This window comes from Vicugna pacos, unplaced genomic scaffold (genome assembly GCF_048564905.1).
Source record: "Vicugna pacos unplaced genomic scaffold, VicPac4 scaffold_20, whole genome shotgun sequence".
NCBI classification, from domain to species: domain Eukaryota; kingdom Metazoa; phylum Chordata; class Mammalia; order Artiodactyla; family Camelidae; genus Vicugna; species Vicugna pacos.
In genome coordinates this window covers 41,561,613-41,586,315 of record NW_027328741.1, presented here as the reverse complement: position 1 = coordinate 41,586,315, position 24,703 = coordinate 41,561,613, and the positions used below count along the sequence as shown (strand labels likewise).

General features: G+C 43.1%; 1 protein-coding gene across 1 annotated transcript in view; it reads left to right on the top strand.

Moving 5' to 3' along the window:
• Window positions 1-24,703, top strand: part of LOC140693988 (trafficking protein particle complex subunit 9-like) — a 290,787-nt gene that overhangs the window by 5,590 nt on the left and 260,494 nt on the right. The window contains exon 5 of the mRNA XM_072957489.1: window positions 23,055-23,176. Within this exon, the coding sequence (XP_072813590.1) occupies window positions 23,055-23,176 (122 nt within the window). The remainder of the gene's footprint in view (window positions 1-23,054; window positions 23,177-24,703) is intronic.

The window sequence follows — 24,703 nt, the reverse complement described above, 5'->3', positions numbered from 1 at the left end:
GGGTTAGTGTGGACACTTACTCCCGCTTTACAGCCAGGAACATGGTGGGACCCCTGGAGTTGCTGTCCAATAAAGTAGCCAAAGCCACTGATGCTAGGAGCACTGGGGAGGAGGCTGGACTCAGCTGAGATGTGCTGTAGGTCAAATGCACATCAGACGCTGAGGCTTGTCTAGTAAAAGTACATAAACTATCTCTTTACTTCCTATATTGATTACATGTCAAAATAATAGTATTTTACATACAGTAGATTAAGTAAGATCTGTTCTTAAAATCACATTCTAGTATTTGTTTTTTGTTTGTTGGTTTGTTTCTTTGTTTCAAATTTTAAACGTGGCAACTGGGAAACTTTCTTTACATGGCTCTCATTTCATTTCTGTTGGGCAGCCTGTCCTGGTACATGCTCATCCCTTTGCTTATAGATGAGATGCTGAGCCCCGAGAGGCAGAACGAGGCGCTGGTTGAGCTGCGGCTGGAGCCGCTGTCATCTGCCTCCCAGGCCCAGCACCTTTTCATCTCAGGCCGTCTCTTCCTGCCCGACAGCCACCATGCCAAGTTAGGACATCAGAAACACCGCCAGGGACTTCCTAATGAACTCCTTATGCAGGGAAAGGCGTATCACGGTGTATGGGACAGAGCAGGGAAATGTTCATTCCCACTTTGTCCCTGTGATTAAGTCAATGGCCCCACTTTGCCTCGGAAGTACAGATGAGCTCTTCTGGGCTGCCTACCCCCCACCTTCTGCTCTGTTTCCCCATATATCTATCGTGTTGTCCCTCGGGCTGAAGAGGGTGAGATGCCTTTGCCGAGACGTGGTCCCCCTTTGCTGGGGTGAGTGAGGGAAGCTGTGTCCCCCCGGCCTACGGCCTCGGTCCTTGAGTCTGGAGAGGGCTCATGGTGGTCCCACAGGTGGCGGTCAGAAGACCTGGCATGTGCTACCGGGCCAGCTTTGGAGGTGGTGCTCTGTGATTCTTGAACTTACCTAAGATCAGATCCTACTTTCTGGTTGTTGGTAAGTTGGAGGAGAAGATGCTAGAGAATTAATAAAAAGAATGTCTAGACCAGCCCTGTGAGTGAGAAGCACAGGGGACACTAGTCCCACCTGCGAGAGCCCACCTAGCAGGCTCTGGATGAATTTTCTGTTCCTCCCCAGAAATACCTCTATGGCTTAAGGAAGAGGAGAGGCATGTCGTGGCCATGATCTGTACTTGTCCTCACAGGGCCCTGTGATCTACATGCTCGCACTCCCCATCTGCTTCTTGGAGATGAGTTGACATGTTTAGGAGCCTGGGCACTGCTGAGGGCATAGCTCCCAGCACCGTGCTACACAGAGTCTGGCTCTGTTCACTTCACCTGTCAACTCCTGCTGAGGCCCCAGACATTATTCAAGGTAGGTGCATCAGCGAAACCTAAGCAGGGACCACCTTCTCCCCCTAGACAGAGTGGTGAGTGAGCAGTGGAAGCCTGGAGCCCTGCCCCAGCCCCCACGCCAGTGCCACTTCTTTTGTCATAGGAGGCACTGGTGACATTTTTGCTCAACAAATGATTGTCTCTGAGTCTGCAGACCCACCAGAGAATGCCAGCTTGTTTTTGCCTTTTGAAGTCTGCCCTTGGGACTTGGCGGAGTAGCTGGATGTGTACTTAGCCCACAGTGGTTCAGCGCATTGAACCTGCCTCCTTGTGGGTCTGTCTATTGTGGTACCATAAGGGCTCAGCCAGAATCTGAACGTCATTGAGATAACGCGGCCAGTGAGCTAGGGTCAAGCACATTCTCCTCCAGTCACTTTTACTCCATTGTTTCTTTTACTATTCCACAGTCATTAATTTTTTAAACAATGCTTTGGTGCAGGAGCAGAGCCTCATTCTCTCCTGCTACTCTTGGTGGAAGTGAGTAAAACGGTCCAGACTGAAATGCGACAACAATTTGTAGCTCAAAACCTGCCTAGACGCTTGTAGGTCGAATTTTGGTTAGGGGAGCTGAACACGTTGTGGTCCCCCGGCAGCGCCGCTCCCCTCAGGCCCCTGCTTTCCCTTGAGCAGGAGGTGAGGTTGGGCCTCACCATCCCCGTGTCCCTGGCCTCACACACTCACATAAATTCTTGTACATGCAGTCAAAATCATTTTTGTTCTTGTGTGATTCTAATTTTCTCTTGTTCCTCTTTTCCTTTTTCTTTACTCCTTTTTCACTTGTACTGCACAGTGAGCATGTTGTTGCTTCTGAAAATGTGGGCTGTGCACACCCTGCATTGGAAATAGCCAGATTGCCCTCCGTACAGTCTCCATCACTTTAAAAAGCAACAACTTAACAGCTGTTTTGATCCATCTATTATCTTAGTCATTTTTTATTTTCTAATTTTTTGGAATATATGCTTTGTTAGCTCATCACCCACTGGTGTTTGATACCTGTTGAAATCCTTGCTTTTGAGGAACATGTTTGGTCCTCCTTTTATTTGGTGACAAATGCGCCCTTATTAAATTTGTTTGATTGTTTTGAAGAAGTAAGATGCGAATTGATTTTGTCGGGTGCTCAGGGATTCTTTCCATGGAGTATTTAAACTTGTAAGGTCAAACTCTGCAGCATTTTGCTCGATTCCTGCTTTTACACAAACGTGCTCGGCACGCGGTTCCTGGCTGTCGCTGTGTGACGTGCATGACGGCGCTTCCTGGCCGGCGGTCACTGGTGAGGAAGTGGCCGCCACGGAGGTGACAGCTGCAGGGGACGCTGTTGGAGGAAGCGGTCACCGTTTGGTTCTTTAATTTTTTTTTTTTGCATTCAACTTCCCCGTGCCATTTACTTTACTTTGCCTTCATAAAGGGGCAGAATTGGGTCTAAAATCCATGACACTATTTGTTCCCTTTACGAGGCTGGTTTTTCTGGGTATCAGGACAACATGACCTTCTCCTAAGTAGCTGGCTCACCTGGATCTGTTGGACACAGGGACAGCTAAAAGGGCCGTAGCTTCCTCTCTGCTCCAGCCAGTGGGCATTCAGAGCTGGGTCTGTGGTTTGCCTCAGCAGCCGTGCAGACCTCCCTGCCCCGGCCTTTACTTTTAACCCATGTTGGCAGTAAAGAGTTGAATCCGTTTGTGTTGCAGCTGACATCCACCACTGACAGCCGTGTCGTTAGTTTGTGGTAGTCAGTCTCCAACACCCCAGACAACCGTGAAGGAAGATGATTTGGCCGACCTAGGACCCTGGATTCTCACCCTCACCATGGTTCATCTCACCCGGTGGAAGGGTTTGGCCACCACCATCATGCTGACCTTGAGGCCTTGTTTCTCCTTTCATGCTCTGGTCCAAATGTGGACACTTCATTTTTCACTGAATTTGTCTCGCTTGAGACAGGCCAGAATATCTGAATGAGTCCATCACATTCTGGGTGGTGAACAGAACAGAAGTAAGTGTCGCAAGTAGATGGAGTCTAGGCTGTCCGGGTTGGCAAATGCAGGCTGGGATCTGTGATGGCTGGGCTGTACAGTGGACACAGGCCTTTCCTGTGGCTCCTGAGAGGCCATGAGTTGAAGTGATAACAGCCTTGCGTGGATTCCCCCATCCTCATCTGCTCATTGGCAAGTGCGTCTGCTAATTAGGAGCTCCCCCAGACCTCGGGCCCTTCAAAGCTCAGACCATGGGAGAACCTTGAGTCCCTTCTCCTGGACATCCTGTGTGAGAATCCACTGCCTTCTGAGGTGAACAGCAGCAGGAGATGCCTCCCCCTCCAGGGAGCACCCTACGGAGGACTGTTAGTGCACCATGCTGTGAGCTTATGTGTTTCCGGCCATGGTCCCTACAGAACTACAGTTGAGATGGGCTTATTGATGGAAATAACAGGACTGATTCCAGGGCAGGGCCTGGGGGAGGGAACAGTGGAAATCGAATGTGACCTCAGACACCTCGGTGGGTGCTGGGGCTGTTACTAAAATGGGGAGTCTGGGAGATACCTGCCAGGAATGGAATTCTAGAGTAAATGGTGGACATGAGGCATTTTTAAGATGCCATTTGTCATCCAAATTAGGACTTCAAAGAGGCACTCGGGTCGATGAGCCTGGGGCTCAGGTGAAGGAGCCGGACTTGAGATACACGTTGGGAGTCGTCATTCTTAGCTGGTGTTCACAGCCTTGCATGTGAATTAGATCATCTCGAGAGCTGCAGACTGAGGCTGAGGGGGGGCAGGGCTGTGTCTTGGTTGGAGGAAAGCCCAGACCATACAGCTTTGGTGTGTCAGTCAGTGGCGTTTGCCATTTTCAAAGCAATGCCAGTTATCCTTAAGGGGCCAGGGGCTGGGCAGGGCCAGCCAGGAAGAAATCTGAAGGGAGGGTCGTGGCCACGTGTGCGTCTTGGGAAGGTGCAGAGTCTGCAGGGTACGGGAGGGTAGACTCCTCAGATGCTAGAGTTGCAGTGAGGAATGGGGAGAAGTTAGTCACAATCACCTGTGAGGGAGGGAGGGAGGTCTAGGGAGCCCCACCTTACCGGACTCGCTTTCCCATGAACAGAAGGCAGTCAGACAGAGGATCTGAGGTGAGAAGGGATGGGCACTGGGAGGGGAGCCAACCTGGAGAATGGTGCTTGCAAAATTCTGGAATAGTCTCCCTGAAAAATAGAGTTAAAAATACCCAGACTCTTAAGAACATTGTTAGTGACTTGGGAGGAGGCAGTTGTTTTTCTGGCCTCCTAAGTGTAAGGCATGTATCCAGGGATACACAGAAGATACGGGCAGTCTGTTCTGGGGGCTTGATCGTTACCGGGGGAACAGTGCAAGTTTAAAGGGGGAAAAGGGCAGCGGAGGGAAACTAGCCAGGCCCCGTGTCAGGTACCAGTCGGCCGCCCTACTTGCGTGTTGCATTCACATCCATGCCTCCCAGGTGGGCGCTGACAGCCCCCTTTTGGGGATTGGGAAGCCTTCTCAGAGGGGTTAAAGAATTGGTCCATTTAGTGACTAGTAAATGATGTAGCAGGATTCAAGCAGGGCCTTGTCAGAATTCAAGGGCATGTTCTCTCTACTGTTTCCAGTACTTCCCTGTTATACCTGGAATGGTGAAGTGGGTCAGTTTTGGAGCCTTTCAGAAAAAGTATGATTTAAGCGCCTCTGGACTGGTTCACAAAGCTCAGCATTCTTTGATGGTTCTGAAGCACGCAGTGATTTTCGCCCCAGAGAGGTAACGTCTAACTCCTTTGATGATGACGTGGTTGCAAATGGTGTACAGGTGCAAAACCAGACTTTGCAGCTTCTGAAGGGAAACTCTCCAGTTCTCCCTTGGTCGGCTTTCTTCCTCGGGATGTATCTGTGCTGCAGCATAGGCCTGAGCTTTCCATATGGAGTGAGAGTTTAATATCCGATGTTAGCATAAAACGGTCAGATGAAGAAAATCGACGTTGACAATTTATTTTTGGGTTTCATTAGTCAAAATATACTATCAGTTAATGGCCCATATAGCAAATGAAATTGAGTACAGGACATTGCATTTCTTACTTTCTATTTAGAGTTCTCTTACAGAATAATGTTGCCTGCTTTGGAACATCAGCTCCACCACTCACGGCACCTATCAGTGTGTTGGTGTCATTGCATTTACAGAGTGAATATAATCTGGGCTTCCTCAGCCCCAAACACTTCAGTGCAGAATCACGGGCTGTAGACGTCTGTTAGTCACGCAAATACTTCTAAAATTATATGATTCCAGAAAAGAAAGAAGAGAGAGAGAGAGATTGCCTTTATCAAATTTCCTTTCAGTTCTAACTGAAAACTGTTGTTGAGCAGCTCTGGTTTCCTTTGGATAAGAATATATACATTTCTTTGCATGTAACCTGGGTTTTGGGCTAGAACACAAAGTTCTTGCTGTCCACAAGCCACAAAAATAGTAGCCAAATTGCACACGTGTGAAATAGTTTATACTTTTTTCTGAGAAAGTATCCTTGAATTTGGGACTTGGGCTGTGATTTCTGCTTTTTGCTTCCCCCACCTGTCTTGTAATCTCTCACTCCTTCCCACGTGGTTCCCAAGTGTTCGTGGTCTCAAAGGAGCGGGCAAACACCCAGTTGGTCACCATGTACTGCTGCTATAGATAGATCCCAGTCAAGACCTAAAGGACATTATCAGAGAGGACTTCCTGGAAGAAATGGGCTGTACATTCAGTTGTGAGGACAGAGTAAGAGTCAGCCAAGAGAAGGAGTCAAGAATGTGGCTCAGGTCGCAGGTGCAGCCCGGGCAGAGGCCTGGAGGCTTTTGGCGTGGGGACCCGGGGAGAGTGCCCTGTGCGGTCCAGGGTGGAGGGAGCCCCTGCTGGGTAGGACACTGGAGAGAGTCCGGGGTGTAGGGCTTTGGAAGAAGTTGAGTTTTACTAGAACTGACACAGTAGGCAGTGAAGGGTGTCAACAGAAGTGACCCTCAGGAAAGGTACTTCTGGTTTAGCTTCTGATATACTACAGACAAAAGGGTCGGGACGGGCGAGAGCAGGTATGTCTGTCCCTTTGAGATCCAACCCGTCATTCATTTATTCATAACACGTGCACTTCAGTGAGTCTAGGGGAGAGAGAGTGTAGCCACATAAATAAGCAAAATGTATTTGCTTCTTGAGAGCTTAGCATTGTCAGAAGTTGACTTAGCCTAGAATGTTCTAGGAAGAGAGGAACAAATTGTGGAGGTTGGAGGGAGGGAAGGCTTCCTTGGGAAACAGTCAAAATGAACCTGGAGGCAAGTGGGAAGTAGGAGCAGGTCAGGGGGCTCCTGAGGTCACTGGGGACCTATGTACTGAGATGAGGCTGGGCGAGCAGGGTCTGGGGTGGGGCTAGAACTCTACCAGGGAGCCTCTGAACTGTTTGAAGTGGGGTTGATGTAATCAAATTTGTGCTTTGGGAAGGCTGTCGTGGCTTTGTGTGTGTGTGTAGCGGGAAAGAGGTGGAGGGTGCCACCAACTGGGGGATCATTTGAAGACCATTCACAGGCTGGGATATGGGCTTCGGGGCTACTTGGGGACGGCAGGGGCAGTGTGGATGCCGGCTTTCCTTATGGGGGACTTGTTAGCGGGGCTGCCCTAGAGGCACCTTGTTGCTGGAAGAAAACTGATGGAGGCTGCCAGGTGGACATTCCTCTTCTCTCCTTCCCTGCCTAGTGTGATGATCTTAGCTCAGCCAACATTTGGAACAAAAGAGCTAATCTCCAGGGTTGCCCAGGCCTTTGTAGAGCTCCTTCGAGTGAGATCTGATAGGATTTAGGTTTGTGTTCAGATCTGGATGTTCACTTAGTTAGAAACGTCCTGTCATTTTGATTTCCATAGGGGTTTTTATTCCTGATAAAGATTGCTTTCTTGGTGAGAGGAAAATTATTACAGCTGTTGTCTTTTTCAAAAAAAAATCATATGTTTTAAGAGCTTTAATATTCAAAAGAATAGGAATATATAAAATATTTAAGGAAGTCTTTGGTGTAGTTTCTTTGCTTTCTGAGCTAATGTGGAGTTAGAGCCTTTGCATTACTTAATAGCACATCCTTGTCAGTATTTAAAGAGCTGTTAGTGAGCACCCCAGGCCCCACCTCTCAAAGAATCGTTAAAGTTTGCTCTGAAATAGTGAGGTCATAAAGGTCTTGTTTTCAGAAATCAAAAGGTTTTAAATACGCACCATAGCTCCATTTATAAAATAATAATAAGTTCAAAATTAAGAAAATGGAGGATAATTGATTTTTTTTAAAGCCTAAACATAAACTTTCTTGTGCTAATGTTGCAACTGGAAATTTTGAAAAGAAAAATCCTACTGCAATATCATCTACGTGGTATATATATAAATAAGTTTCACGTTTGAAAAGTAACTGCGCAGTGGTTTTCAAAGTCAGGAGCATTCCAGCTCAGATACTGGCAGTGATGGTTGCTGGTTTTCAATGGAAGAGCCTAAATTTGCCTTCTTAGCTTTTTATTTTTTTGTACTGAGAAGGTTGTGTAGTGCTTTGCCAGGATGATTTTCGGGCAATTTGATGGCAGATGTCGTGTTCCAGCAGTGAGATATTTCCATGCATTTTATTTTCTGGACATCACCAGGGCACATGTGGGGTTTGTGCCTGCAGGCTGGAATACTGCAGGACTCCCTAATCCATCACCATTATGTCCTGGTGCTGCTCCGGTCAGTGAATGATTTTCTGTGACTTGGAGGTAATGTGGTCTGATGGTGATGATCAGACGTGCAGTTAAATGCTATTAATTGAAATAAGAGTAACCTAGAAACATTGCTCTAACAATACAGGATGAGGGAGGAGGATTGGCTGAGCTGCTTGCAGTGGGGTGTCTTCTCAGGTGACTCCCTCACCGTGATTCCTGCCAATATCCGCCCCAGCCCTGCACGGTAGTCCTGCCGAAGCAAGCAAGCACTTTGCTCAGAAACGCACTGAATTTCCTTGTGCCTCTGTTTGTTGGCTTTTTTTTGAAAGCACATTTTGCCCTTTGCTTAAATGCCATCCATGCTAGTCATCCCTTACACTCATTCTTCTGGACCTCGTCCATACATAGCTGCTGAATGGATGAACAGAATGTAGTATCTCCATGTAGTGGAACATTATTCACACGTAAGAGTGAATAAAAAAGAAAAAAAAAAGAGGAAAATGAAAAATGCCACCTGTTTTGGGAAGTCCACCCTGACTGTTCAACCCACACTTTTCCCTTTGAAACCCAATCACTTATGCTCCATTCTACTCTTTTTGATAGTACTTACCACCTTCTAATAATCTTTAACGTTTCCAAAAAAAATAAATAAATAAAGAGATGCTGATGCCACTTCAAAATATACAAGCCTTGCTAACAGCATGTTAATTGAAAGGAAGCAGACACAAACGGCCACATATTGTTGATTTCAGTGATCTGAAAAGCCCAGAAAAGGCACATGCAGAGGCAGAGAGCAGGTGATGGTTGGAAGGGGCTGGTTGGAGGGGGATTATGGGGTGAATGCTAGTGATAGGGGGATTCTTTTGGGCTGATGAAGTGTTCTGGAAATAGAAGGTGTTGAGGGCTGCACAACCGTGATTGTGCAGAAGACTGCTGAGCGCTGTGTCTGGGAGTGCCTGTTGTTGGGGCATCTTTATTTTGTTCACATCCTGCAATGTGAAGGGCCATCTTCTGCTGTGGTCATTCTACTCCTGTGAGTGGTGAGGGTCAGAGACTTTGTAGAGTCCTGTTTCTTTTCTCCCTCTGGCTGAGTGTAGGCAAATAAATTTAAGCCTGAGAAATTGCTCCATCTGCAGAAATGTCTTTCTGTTTTGCCTGGTGTAAAAATCTTGAGAGCTTTTAACCGTTGAGGCTAGTCTGTGGGGGTAAATAGCCTATGAAGCCTGGGTGAGCCCGGGAAGAGCCGCGCTTCCCTCCCAGACACGGGTGGGGATTTCACCCCCTTTCAGGCAGTGAAGGGCCCAGACCCGTGGGCAGACTTGACAATCGTGAATATTTACGTGTATCCGCTGCTTCATCTTGGATATTAATTTCAAGCTGAGTCAGTTTGTGGCGGCAGCCTCATCCTACAACAGGAATTTATAGTATCTGCTCTTTGAGGTGAAGACCTGACAGACTTGATTATTTAACAGTCTGCTTTGAATTGATATCTCAGATTCCTTTGTCAAAAGCAAAACAGCAGAAATACAGACGTCCTTTAATTCCAATGTGGCCTGGAACGGGTTTAGTGTCTGTGCCTCAGTGGCCTTATCTGCGGGTGGGGAAGATGATAACAGTGCTTCCCTCAGAGGAGCTGGTGAGGGGAGTGTGAGAAGCACAAATGGAGGACTTACACGAGATGCTCATAAATGACCGAATTTAGTGCTCTCCGCCTGGTGAGGCCTTAGGGGCAGAGATGTCAGAACAGAGCAGTCCTAGCCGGAGCTCGATACGTGATGGTAGCTGTTATGATCAGTATCACCACTGTGGGTTATCAGGTAGTTTTAAGACTTGGTAATATGATTTCATGAATAATGTTAAAAGACTAGACATCTCAGATCCAGTTTACATAGTCCTCAAGATTTCTTCTGAGAATTGGATGGTTTCTTCCCCATCTTAAATCTGAGATGAGTCTCTAAAAATTTCCATATTCCTCCATCCTTTTGCTTTAATTCTCTATTTCTTAAAAAACAAAGTTTTTAGATGGAGTTACTGGGGACTGAACTGAGGGCCTCATGCATGCTAAGTACATACTCTCCCAAATGAGGTATAATCTCTTCCCTGATTTTTTTTAAAATTTACATCTTAATTTTCAGAGGTTAGAGGCCTCTAATTATTTTTCTGGAGACTTGTCCATGAACCTGTAAATCTACAATTAATGGACAAAATTTGGTTTATTAAAAAAAATCTATAGAATATTCTGCAGTCCATCCAAAAGGAAATGCTCATGGACTTAGAATGTTTCTCCTTTAAGGTGATTTCTCCTGTTTGGTTGAGCTTAATTTGTTAACAGCCATCCTCATCATCATAATGACCAAACTCGCTGTGAGTGGACGCCTAACTGAGGCTAAAATGCTTTGCTCATGTTTTACTTCATAGCAAGTGTTTGATTGTAGGTATCAGTGTCTCCTTTTTTGTAGCTGAGGGATTGAGAGATGGGTCAGCTTGCCCCAAATCACACGCAGCTGGCGGTGGCTAGCTCGATGCTGGAATCCAGGCTGCACAGGATGAATTCTCAATTGCTCCTCTAATCAGCTTCCCGTTGAGTGTTTTCCCGAACTCCTGTGAGCCCATAAATGACCGATTTTAGCTATCTCAGCCTGATGAGGTCTTCAAAGGAGAGACACCAGTGAGAATGAGAGGCAGAGTGGCATAAATTAAAATTGTACATTTTCACAAATGTTTTATTCTCAGGTAATGACTTTAAAGGTAATATTTTTTTAATTTAGTGCTTTGTGAGAACTAAAAACAAAACATTTAAAATAATTATTGTGCAAGAGAGAAGTGGTCTTTGAAAGTCCAACTGTTGCTAATGATGTTACTTGTTTTTTCTAGTGGTGCTTATTTACTGAAAAATTTCCAAACACTGAATTTGTTTTATGTAGTCTTAGTATGAAAGAAAACTTTGTCAGTGAGTATTGTAAGTAAAATCCTTACTCTTTTCTTTCCTGATGATGAATATCTTAGTTGTTTACATGGCTTAAGTATATTTCGTCATTTGTGAAATTTGAGTAATATGGTTTACCTTGTCTGACTGTGAGAGCTGGACGCCTTGTATACAAAGCACCGTAGAGGTGCTTAATAAAAATGTGCTGTCACAGTGACTGATAGTTTAGAAGTATCAACTCTGAATACTAAAAAGGGTAGCTTATTTCTGATGCATATTCAATATGTATATATATGATATACATTATTATGGCTTAAAGTAACTAGGATTGTTTTTTTTTTAAGTGCAGTATGAAGCTTTAATGAAATCTGTGTCATTCTAGTGAGACAGGGACTACTTAAATTGCCTTAAGCAGACGACCTTGAAGATTATTTACACAGAATGTGTATTGTTACAGCTCAGAATTCATGTTGCCGTGTAACCATCCATCAGACATTTAATTTCTCGGGATTCTGACCAGAACCATTAAGTTTAGAAAAATCCACATTGATTATTATCAGGGAATAAGCTCCTCTCTTTTGTGACTAAAGAAAATTTTGATTTTTTTCTGCACTCTTTTCAGGTTTTAAAATTTCAAAATTTTGATTTGACATGGCACTTTTTTAATAGAGAGAATAAAGCTCATGCTGTTTTAATATGTAAATAAATGTTTTTGTATTTCAATACCCTTCTATGATTTCCTGGCTCTTTGAGAAGTATTTTGCAAGATACTTAGATTACCTACTGTTGGAAAAATACAGACGTGACTTTTATGAATATAGGCGTAGTACAGTTCTGTTGGTTTTTACTACAGTGCAAGACATGAGACCTAGGAGAGCTATGCTGCTGATTGCCAGGAGGACAGATCTCAGGTCTCAGTCTCCCCTGGTGTAAAATGAAGTGGCTGGACTGGATTCTTTCCTCTTCTAAGATGAGCTTCCATGAGCCTATGTCTTTTGTTTATATTTAGGAGTATTAGCAATATCAGATTAAATACTGAATACCCCTCCATCCCCCCGAAGCAAAGTGCAGTATATGCTACATAAGCTTCTAGTTATCTGATTCTCGTTTCTCATCTTACAGTCAATTTTTGTGTTGCATGTTTCCCGGCAACCTGGAAAATCTTTTTAGCCATAGGTGGCGCTGTTGCAACTTTTTACAGTCTTAATTTTTCTGTTTGTAAAATAAGGCTTAAACAATGTGATTTTATTTTGATTCCTTTGCTTAATGCTTCAGAATAGCACAACGTCCATTATGTCTTTCTACCTGGAAAATTTTTTCTGCTTATATCATAGTTTTATTCTTTTATCTCGCTGTGAACATTTCAGACTTGCTGTGCAAACAATGGCAAAATCGGGCTTTTCTTCTAGTGTTAGAAACCAGTGAGCCGGGATATTTTAAAACAGCTAGAAGCTGCCTCTGGAGCACCATAAAGCTGAAACGTGTGTTGAGTTCCCTGAGTATTGACCCCGCCGCTGTGTGTTAATTGGTGGGAGTTGATTTGGTACATATATGATGGGGTGTAGTTTCTTGACTTGGGTTTGCCTGCACGTGCTGACACTGAACCACGTGATCCTGAGTCAGCTCGTTCTGAGTTTTCCCCTCGTCTGTGAGAAGGGGACACTCATATCTGCTTTGTAGAATTGTGAGAATTAGTAATTATGTAACATGTTTACCACAGTGGGTATGTCAAGAGAGCTCATAAACTTTAGCTGCTGTTTTGTGTGCAGCCATCATTTTATAGTCTTTGGTAATTACAAAGAAACAAGAAAATAAGAAAAGCTGATTTTATGATGAAAGATATTTGAGGAGGTTCCATAATTCCTACACCCATAATTTAGCATCAGCAGAGTCAGAACTGTTACACAGTCGCCCTGGACCAACGTTAAGCCACAGAAATTTTTGTTACTTCATATATGTTGGGGCCTAAGGGGAACCAATACTTATACACATGTTGTCTCCAGCAGCCAACTGAGAGATGACACAAGAGTAGGCAGGTGATAAATGTCTTCTTTGTTACTGATGAAGCCACGTTCTCCATGAACTTCAGGGCTGTGGATAAATGAGTGTCATGATACTGTGTCCCAGAAGTAGAGACTCACCCTGTCCCAGGTATCTCTGGGCCACAGCAAGCCTTCCCTTGAGAGAATGTGCCCCATCATGCACAGGGCTGTTCTGCAATGCAGCTGAGCATCCAGGGTGCTTCCCTAGGGTAGTCAACACTGGAGGGAAAGGAAGGGTTTCACATGCCCTGCTTGTCTCCCTGGAATCACAACTCAATCTGTTAATGTGTGGAGGGCTAGCTGTGGGCCAGGCGTCAGGGCTGTGAAGGGAGTAGCACTCTGCATGGCCCAGAGGAGTGGGGAGGAGGTATCCCTTCCATCAGTTTAAACAGTTGGTGGGATGGAACAGAAGGGTGCATCCCATGAGTTTATAAAAGGAGAAATAAGAATATCCTTTGGGTATTAGTCTAGCCAGGAAACACAGAAGATGATTAGGAAGGAGACTTGTAAACCACTGTAATATTAATTTGACATTTGTTGAGCACCCAAAATGTGCTACATTCTTTTCTGAGCGTTTTACAGAAATGAATCCTTCAATCTTCTCAACAAGCGAGTAAGGAAGGTTTGATTGTTATCCCAGTTTTACAGTGTGGAAATTGAGGCACACAGAGGGTAAGTTGACCAAGGTCACAGAACTAGTAAGTGGCAGAGCAAGTATTTTAACCCTGGCTGTATGGTATTGTGGCTCCCAGAATGGGCTTTCGGTGTTTCGATGTATCTGCATCCCTCGATTTCTGTACGTCTGTGCATCAATTAGCCCAGAAAGGACAGGGAAAGGAGAGTTACACAGGTGCTCACAGTCGTGTCTCGGCAACTGTCCATGAAGAGTGCACCGTGATTAGAATTAATTGTTTTCCAGGCAGCAGATCTGTTGGTATAACAGAAATTTAGTCCATTGAATTCATCTAGAAATCCTTCCTGCTCTGCTTCTGTCCACACTTGCCATGTGACTGCCTGCCCATGTTTGGGCCGTGGAAGAGAACATATACTCATGGTTGAACTCTGATATTGCAGTCTGGTTCATAGTTTCACATCTTCTGTTACATTAATAAGTTAAATTTCTGGTTTTCTTGCATCAGTGTCTCATGAGTTTGGTTAATGTGAAACCAGTCCATGGGAGCCCAGGGGTTATGATGGTATAAATTTTTAGCACGTTGTGGCACTTCTAGCCATGCAGACATGACTGGGGGATGTACGCCTTTCTCACTGATTTCTCCCAACAGCAGGGTCCTCTCACGGATGTGAGGCTGGGAGCTCTCTGAGTAGATCAGTCAGAGGCCAAGTCCACCAATCCGAAAATGATGAAGTACCTGGAAGTGGGTTTAATAAAAGTAAAGGGCTTCCAGGTAGTCCGATGGGCTGTTCAAGAAATTTGGTGAAAAGCTGTCCACTGTCTGTGGTTTAGCTGCTTCTTTGCTGTTGAAAAGTCTGGAGTAGATGAAGGGATTTTAAAAAGCAGAAAGGAGTGATTTCAGGTGGTACGTCCACACCGGTGAGAAGTGATGGATGACCGCCTGTGTGAGGCACAGACAGAGTCTTACAAACTTCATAAACCAGCTTCAAATGCTCTGCCATCTGAGTGCGCTTCATATGGGGTCCAGTTCATCACTGGTCACGCTGTGAGGGCAAGTAACTGACGATGGCAGAAAGGACACGGAGGCATCAAAAAGGTCTCACTCATGTTCCCTGTTTAAAGAATGTGGCACAGTGTATTATATTTGAGCTGGTTTTTCACTGAACAGTTTTTAGTGTTTTCTGGGACTCCCCAGTGCCCCAAGGTTCCATGCAGCTGGGTGTCTCCTCATTGCAGCTCCATCAGCGCTTGCCCTGGGCTGATGTGGTGTCACGGGAAGCAGGACGGTCAGCGTCCCCGGCTCCTCTGAGCTCCGTCTCCTCATCTGCAGAGCCTGGTTTCTCATCCGTGTCTACTTAGTAGGGTTGCTGAGAATCACACGTGATGGTTATCAGGTGTGATTTCTGGTTGTCTCTGCGATTGGCAAATAGCCAATAATTGACAGAAACTCTTGTTTTTTTTTTTATTGTAATTGTGTCTCCTAGATTGCAGTGGTTTTTATTCTGCATTTTTTTATAAGTTTACTCATTTTTAAATATGCCCTTATTTTATTTATTTTTTTTTGAGGTACTGGGGACTGAAGCCAGGACATTGTGCATGCTATGCAGGTGCTCTACAACTGAGTAATACCCACCCTCCTTTTCTGCACTTAAAAATAAATATTGCAATACACAAAATAGCTCTTAAACTCCATGATGGGACCTGGTCTCTGTATAGGCAAATGAACACGTATACTATTTCGATAAGAATAAATGCTGTTGAGACATACGTTTCTGAATCTGTTAATGTGCTTAAAAACGATCATAGCTAGTGATAAACACGAGACTTAGATCCAGGACTTTTTAGGGTATGTTTTGCCATCATGGGAAATTACATTCTACCAAGAAGGCTAATTGGGTCTCTTTGATATTTGGATGGTTTAGCAGGTGATCAAGGCTTTCCAAAGCTGACAGTTTTGTATTTTAAACTAACTACAAAGTTATCTTCTAGAAGATGGAAATCCTAAGTTTGTGAATTTCCCAGTAATCCAGGGGGTATGTGTCTGTGTCTGCGTCTGTGTGAACGTTTGTGTGTGTGATTTCAGGAATGTAGAAATAAGTTCCATATAGACTTCTGATATCTTTCTCTTCCAGTTCAAGGTTTAAGCATATACTTACACAAATAAATTGATTTTCTTTTGTCATTTTGCATATTGGCGGGAATAAGAGGTTCTCATACTTGTTTCAGAAGGGTTGGGAAGCATGAGCTTAGAAAACGGGAGGAGAAAGAGGCAGGGAGACACTTCACACTTTGTGCAGTATATGAGAAACAGTAGCTTTTCTTTTCTCTTTTCTTCTAAAGCAAACTGGCTCTGAATTGTAACACACTATTACTCAGAATTGCTTTTCTAATCAGATACATGTGCCTCAGATTTTTCAAGGCAACATGAATGATGAAATGTGTTTTAGCATTTATCTTTAAAAGTAGTTTTATTTCTCAAGTAAAAGACTATAGCCTGTTTCTTCCAGCGTCTCAAGAAATTCTCATTGATCTATGTACATGTTCTATGTGCTTATTTTTTTTTTTTTAAGTGCTTGTTTCATTGTGGTGTGAATGAATGTTTAAAATTTCTGGATTTTGATCTTTAGAAAATGCTGATTTATCATAACTGTTAAAAACCTGATTGTTCTTTGGTCCTTGTTTGGTGGGGCACCCTATTGATTACTCTTGTCTGTTAAAGAGAGAAATTCTTCCTCTAGCCTGCAGATCATTAAGTGTATGGTTTGCAGTATGCCTTTAAATTTCATTGAATGCATTGAACATGATTGTCCAGTGAATTTTGAGTTGACTCATAGTAATGACTTTGCTTTGATTCTGTGGCTTTTGCTCCTCTCCACAAGAGCTTGAATTCTCTGTTGCATTTTGTATACGTGTTCTTCACAGTGGAAGAAATTTTGCATTTTTTACAGAGGTGGTTTTTCCTAACACCTCTGAATGCCTTCTGTAATTGATACAACAAAAATCTGTTATTTCAATGCTTAATTATTTCATACACTAGTTTTTGGCTTAATCAGAAACAATGACAGAGTGATAATAAAAAATAGGAAAACTTTCCTTCCTTTGAAGAATAGAAATCAGGTGGTCAGGCTCACCCATGCTTTGGGCCTGACACACTTAATCTCATGTCATTGTGTATCATGATTCGGAGATGGAGTTGCTTCAGGTTTATTGATTTTTGTTTTAACATTTGTGTTGAATTCTTTCTCCAGGCTTATGTATCCTGTTGGGTTTGTTGAAACTGTAGAAGGGAAACAAAAGCTTTTTTTGGTTTCCGGAGTCCTGAGTTGCTGATGATAAAGAGTTGAGGTTGGGCCGAGGAACAGAGTGACACTCCCTCTGCTCCCAGCTGAAATTGATGAACAATGAAATCAATTAAGTGTATCGGTATTTGACCAATAGAAGTTAGCGAGCCCAAACTGGCTAGTTATGCCCAAAGAAAGTACTGAATTCACCTGCAGAATTAGGTGCTTTACCAAGAAGAAGCAGCTTAGAGCAATCAGAAAAATCAGTCCTATGATGAGATATAAAGTAAATATAATATCTTTTATTTCTGAAACTTTTCTACGTTAAGTTGTGTAGGGCTAAAATTAAGTTTCAAGCACCAGGAGTTAACAGTGTGGGTGGTTCTGTATGATCATTATTCAGGAATGTGCCTAGACTCTGCTAGAGTGGCTGAAGCTGGCAGGAAAAGACCTAGAGCCAGGATTTGTCACCTTAGGGTGTCCTCCATAATGGTTCCATGTGGGAGCCCATGATTGGGTTAACAAATTGTAACAGACCCCAGCCGCCTGTCAAATTTAAGAAGAAAACGTATGCTTAGTAACTGCTTTGCAAGCAAGGGCCTGTGCATCCTCACTCCTGTCTCCTTGCCTCAAAAAGCAGAGATAATGCTTTGCTTGCGTAGATGATGTTTTAGATAGCACTCTGCTCATCGCAAAGCAATGACCCAGGCCCACAGCTATAAAGGCTGGGCTTGTGTGCAGTTAGATACTCTATTATCCCCCAAGCAAGGACCTAGCTGGTCTGGTGGTCTGCTTTGTAATTCACATGTCTAAAGAATGTATCTTATTCCCCTCACCCCATGACTTACCTAAAGATACACTAAGCCTTTGTACTCATGGTGGATTCTACAATCTCTGTCTCATCCTTCTTTCCCCAAGTTCCTGCTTACTATCACACAACTGTTAATGACGTTTTCCTTTGATTATACACAATAAATATGGGATCATTTGAGAGGCTCGTGGAGTTGGGTCCCTACGCCCTCTCTCTTTCGTGACTTTTTCCACAGAGTCTTGAGTATTCATTCCCTGTACGTAAGACTTCTGCCAGCCAGAACCCACAGTTCCAGGTGAGAAGGATGCAGGCTTTATCTCTCCTACCCGAGGGAGAGAGAGTAGAAAATTGAGATCTGCTCTTCCGTGGTCCCTTCCTGCCCCAGGTCTGCTCCAGTTCACCTGCAGCCTTCTGGCCTCTGCTCACACTGCCTCTGTCCCAGGACTGACAGCAGCCTTTTCTTCCCTGGTAAACATTTCCTGTGCCTTTTAGAAGTTGGTCTCTTCTCTGCAATACAACCCTGGCAGATGTGATGGTGGTAAACGTGCTGGTGGGCAGTCACTTGGGGACTGCCAGGAGCCATGCTGATTCTCCTGAGTCTCTCATTCGGGGTTACAGAACTGTCGAGCAGCAGAGGAAGCCCTTTAACGTGAGTCCAGCTCAGCATTGCATCACTTTCATTTTATTTTTGAATTTTCAGTGGAGAAATTATTTGTAGCAAACTGTTCCAGATTTTTGGCTGCCTGCTTTCCTCACCACCATTTCCTTGTTGGCTCTGGTGCTTGTTGTAAGAACCAGGTTTCTTCTCTGGTTATTTCTAGCAGCTGGGCTTGCCGAATCCTTGATCTGCATTTGAAGCAGAATGCTTCTTCGTGATGTCAAGCTGATTTTCCTATTTCTGAATATTTCGTGTACACTCAGCAACTCTTTCAAGTGAAATGCTCTTGTCCAATTCTGTTAACCCATATTTGCCGATCTCCTGCTTTCATGCTGAGGGCAGTTTCTTCTTCCTGTAATAAAAGTTAGCAATTTGCATTTACTATTTGAAGGTTCTGGCCCTAGGTGCTTTTGTCCTTAACAGTTTTAATACAATTCACCCATTAAAATGTGCAGCGGTTTTTACTCAAAGCCCAGAATTGTGCATCGCAGTCAATCTTAGAATATTTTCATCCCCCAACAGGAAGCCCTGTATGCATAAGCAGTCATTCCCATCTTCCTCATCCTCCCCCAGCCCCAGGCAGCCACTGTTCTCTCTCTATGGATTTGCCTGTGCTGGACATTTCATGTAAAACAAGTTATTTCATGTAAATGGAACTGTCTATTGTGACTGACTTCTTTCACACTGAGTAACTTTTTCAATGTTTTTCCAGGTTGTGGCCTGGGTCAGTACTCTATGCTTTGCTATTGCTGAATTATATTCTACTGTATATCTGGGCCCTACTGTTTACCCATTCATCAGGTGATAGTCGTTTGTGTTGTTTCTGCTTTTTGTTTGTGAAGAGTAATGGCGCCGTGAATACTCCTGTAGGAATTTTTATGTGGACATTTGTTTTCAGTTCTCTTACTTGTGTGACCAGAGAGCAGAAATCCTGGGTCATTCATAAACCAAATGTTCAACTCTCTGAGGACCTGCCAGGCTGTTTTCTAAAGTGGCCACGCTGTGTTACATCCTCACCAGCAAGGGCTGCGCGCTCCGCTTCCTCTGTGTCTTCATTAGTGCTTGTTACACCTTTTTTTTATTATAACCTATTGTAGTAAGTGTGAAGCGGTTTCTCCTAGTGGTTTTGACTTGATTTCTTTTACAGCTAATGATATTGAACATCGTTTGATTGTGCTTATTGGCCATTTGTATATTTTCTTTGAAAAATACATTTTCAGATACTTTATACACATTTTAATTGAGTTCTCTTTTTCTTGTTGAGTTGTAGGAGTTTTTTCTTTTATTTGAAGATACAAATACTTAATCAGATAAATAATTTGAAAAAATTTTCTCCTCTCTGTTGTTTTTTCACCTTCTGGATGGTGTCCTTTGAAGCAAATTTTTAACATTTGATGAACTCCAATTTATCACTGTTTTCTTTGTTCCTTGAGCTTTTGGGGTAATATTTAAAATCTGAGGTATTTTATTTAAACTTTTATATAAAAAATAACTTAATTCTTAAGACCGTTCTAGGAGATGGGTGCTGTGGTTGTCCCCAGTCTATGGATAGGAGACTGAGGTGCAGAAAATTTCACTGAAATATCAGTGTCACAGCTACCCAGTGCTGTGGGATTTCAGACCCTCATGTTTGTCCCCAGCATTTGTGATCTTCACCACCATGCTCCACTACTGCCTGGAATCATTAATGAAAAAGTTTTCCTTTTTTGATTTCTTGATTGTTTTCTCATTGGGGAACTCACCTCTTCATTTTCCTTGCAGAGATCTGTGTAGGTTTATTTTAGATCTCATGTACTTATTTATTACACAGGCTCCAGTGATGATTGTGCCTAGTTGATCTAATCAATTCATACTCAAATCTTTCCTGCTCATGACACTAAAAAGAGAGTCATGATTTACATAATGCTCAAAGAAGAATGTACTTGAGTGATTTTATTTTTCTAACCAATCAAACAAATCAAATAAAAACCCGGTGTTGGAACAGATTATAAGCCCTGCAGAATAGGGTCACTGTCTTCCTTGTGTTTCATTTGATTTGTCACAGTGTCTGGATAGTGCCTTGCTGTCCAGCAGATTTGTGAGTATACGGTGCTCGTGAATCATTGTAAGGAAAGAATTTTGACAACAGACTGTGTTGTTCATTTCACAAGGGAAAAGATCATATAGAAATACTGCTCAGATTTATTTTAAAATTAAGCTTGGTGTTTTGAGAAGGGTTCAAGAAACCATACAAAAATCTTTTTCACTAATTTTAAATCTATCTTAGACACATTATGCATACATAGCAGAGTAACTTATCAACTAGTTTTGACAAGAGGAGTGTATTATTGATTATCTATTTTAGTTGAAATATTCTACCTGGGATAAAGTAATCAGTGCCCATAAATGAACAAATATGTTTGTATTTCTATGCAACATGGGAGCAGATTTCATATGTTTCTATATAATATATATGACTGTGTGTTTTAATCTGTCTGTCAGTGTTTTTATAGTTTTTCAGCAATGTTGTAACTTTAGAATTCTTCTATGGAAATCACCCCCAATTCTAGTGCAGTTTGTACTGTGTATCCTGTCTTATGCATGGGATTCCACTGTCCCCTCTGTGAGGAATTTCCTCTCCTATTGAGTTAGTAGCAGAGTTAAAGGAACTGTGATTTCTAGGCCTTTGCTCTCCATGTGTTTGCAGTTGGCTGTCAATCAAGATTTTCTCTTTCTTGAGTTTTCATTGTTCAATTAGAATTTTGGAAATAACAATTAATATGTTGCAACACTCTCCCTAGAAACTTGATGTGTTTGTGCTTTTCAGTTTCCAATTTACAAAAAATGTAAATTCACTCCTGTTTTTAAATAGTCCTTTTTCACTAGATATTTGTTTACTTCTTTATAGTCAAAATATTTTCTTCCCAATGAATGAATCGGTTTGCATGTTTTAAAAGATACTTTACTTTTTAAATTTCTTATTCTAACAGGTATATTCGTTGTACAGAATTTAGAAAATAAGGATAAACACAATTATAACTTAAAAATGGCCTCTAATCTCACCTGGAGATACAGTTGTAAGGTTTGAAATTGAGAATTACAAGTCCTCTCAAACTCTTCTTCTATTTCAAGTACGGATTGGTTACTGAGATCCTCGAATTCTCATATGAATTGTAGCAGCAGATAGTTTCTGCAGAGGGACCCACTGGGATTGTGATCGAGTCCACGTTGAATATATGGATCGCTCTGGGGAGCACTGCCATCCCAAGAATGCTGTAATTTGATTCAGGAATGTGCGTGGTGTGTCTGTCCAGGTATTTAGGTATTCTTTAATTTTTTTCAGCATTGCATAGAGTTTACATTGGATTATTTTACTATATATTTTGCCTTTATACTGAGGACAAATGTGCAAGGTACCGGGATCAGAAGTGTATTGGAGCTCCGCAACTTGCTGCCACCATGGACGCTGTGCTCTTGCTTCGCCCACTGTACAATGTTGCACAAAATAGGACCTAAGTAACTCTCCCTTGAAAGAATGATTATATGATTGCTGGATGATGCTTGAGATTCCTTGTGATGATGTCTTTTTCCCAGAATTTCGCCTCTTCTTAACTATGCCCTTTCCCTTCCTTTCCTCCAGCCTGTGTTTCAGCCTGCCTGTGGCATTGATTTTCCTTGTCTGTGTACTCTTCCTTTCACTAGTTCGTGATAATGTTACATGTGAGATGTGGAAACTTGCTAGATGTCAAGAAAGAGCAAATCCATTGCATGCTAGATTTTTTAGAGTGTGTTATTGTATTATCGATTGAAATGAAATCAGGCTGACCCATTGAGCCACCCCCTGAGCTCTTTTCGCCTTCCTACAGGTGATACTGCTCTCGTTGCTGCATGTGCCCTTCCCCCAGACTTGGTTTTGGAGTTGAGTAAGTCACCATCACTGGAGCCCTCTCTTTAAATGATGACGAGAACATTTGCTCTATCTCCTTGTTTGGGGACTTCGATGAGATGAGGCAACAGATAAAGAATGGAGCCCCACCTCATTCTGATCCCCGCTCTTTCCGTTCCTTTCTCCATGGGAAGAGTACAATTCAAAAATATAAAGATTGTGAGCTAATGAGATAGACAAGACAACCGATCATTTATTAAATACCCTTTCATGCCAGAAACAAATGTATTATACACACAAAAAGCACATAAAATACGGTAGTACTGTGGTTACAAACGTGGGTCCGAGTTCGAGTCCTGGTCTGGAGTGACAAGTCCTGTGAGATGGAGAATTGATAGGTCGGCTTAGCCTCTCTTGGACTTGTTTTCTGTCCTGCAGAGATGGGGCTCGCTAGGCGTCCCTCCCCCGTAGAGGTGCTGAGGGGTGTAAAAGACACGTGTAGGCAGACCGAGCACAGCTGCTCTTTCCTCGTAAGTGCAGGATAGCATCGCTTTTGCGGTGATGGCTTTATGACCGCACCGTGTAGACTCTCAGTGCTCCAAAGGGATGCCTTGCAGGTTGGAGATGGGATTCTCACTTCTGTAAATACCCAAGGATTGTGTTATTGGGCCTTGCTGATTTGACTCTATTCTTTAGAAAGTACATAATGTAGATATATTTTTCAAACATGCATGAATTTTTTCTTTTATTATTTATAGTTCTACCCTCTCATCTCTTGGTGTGACTTTTCATGGAATCCAGGAAACAGTCCTAAGCAACCTGCCTCTTCACACTTCTCCGTGGTGGTTTCCTTCCCTGACTAGAAGAGGGTTTTGCATAGGTAATTTTGATTGCTCCCCTTCTCTTGGAGACTCTCTGTTTGTCTGCCCATCTCTCACCTGTCCATCTGTCCATTTCTCTACCCACTCATTCTTCTGACTTGTTTCAATAAGCATTTCAGGCAGCTTACAGAAGAACAGATACCAAATAAACAGGTGAGAAAATGGGGCCAAGTTCATACAGTGAGGCTAGGAGTTGAGCCTGTGTGAGAGTTGCAAGCGTGAGACACACGCCTCTGCCTTGTGACTTATAAGATAGACAACATCAATGTGCCTGAAGCTCCCAGCAGACACAGGGAAACAGGGTTTGTGGGAGATGCTCATTGGCTGTGAAATAAATAAGTGGCTTAGTAGAAGCCCAGCCTTTCCAAGTACTAAGGCTTAGGAGAATATTTTAGTGTCTTCCAAAATCAGATTATTGCATCTTTTCTTTTTCAGAGTTTTATGTATAGTTGGTTTACATTCTATACCTGGAAATTTCTCCAAAACTGCTGCCCACGTGAGTCCCATGACTCGGGAATGGGGTGGTTCTGCTCATTGACGGGTGTTGGCCAGAAACGGAAAATGACAGCCTCAAAGGAGCCTGGGATTTATCAGTTATGTTTTGTCAGTGCTGTAGATTTCAGAAAATGCTTTCACCTTTTCTTTCCATCTGAGGCAGCAGCGCGCTCTCTTCCCAGCATCAGGAGCTCAGGGCCACGGGATGGTGGGGGCTGACTGCACTGCCGTCAAGACAGCTGAGCTAGTCACTGCAGGTGTGGTTCTTTTACATACTGCAGTTCATGCTCTTTACTAGAATGTTTCAACAGGGAGTTAATTAACTGAGTTAATTAACATTTTATAAATATGATGCTTTGTTGAAAAGACAGTCATAGGCAGAATATAAGTTGTGATCACTTTAAAAATGGTTTCATTACTGAAATTTCAGTAGGAAAGATCCAGTTTATCTTATTTCCGCCTCTCTTTAAAAGTAACAAAGAAACAAGACAGAAAAAGCAGAGGATGATTTCTGTTCTTCCTCTCGGCTTGCAGGCACCCTCACCTCCAGTGGCATCCATCCAGACACCAGCACTGACACTGGCCGTGCTCAGAACTGCCTCAGCCCTGAAGACACATCTGACAAATGGAAGGGGGCCGCACCCTGTTACAGCAGGTGCTCTCACTTTGTGGGTCCTTATGTAACTGTGCGGTGTTATTCAGGATCGCCCTTTCTACACTTTGTGACGCTGCTGCGGTGTCTCCTAGTTATTTGTTTCTGTAAGTACTCGTGTAATTTTCCAATGTGTGGTACTAGACATCTAAAAATGCATTTTTCAGATGAAAAATAGTGTGTATTTAATATAAATGTCTGAAAAAAGGGTCAAAAGGATCTATCCTGGTGCCAGTACTCAGAGATAATAATTAACACATTAACATCTATTTTCTGTTCTTTTCATCAGTGTGTATTACCTCTGTCATAAAAACCCGTGAGCAATGTGTGCCTGTATACTGTGTGGAGACCTCCATTTTCCATTCGGCTTATTACACAT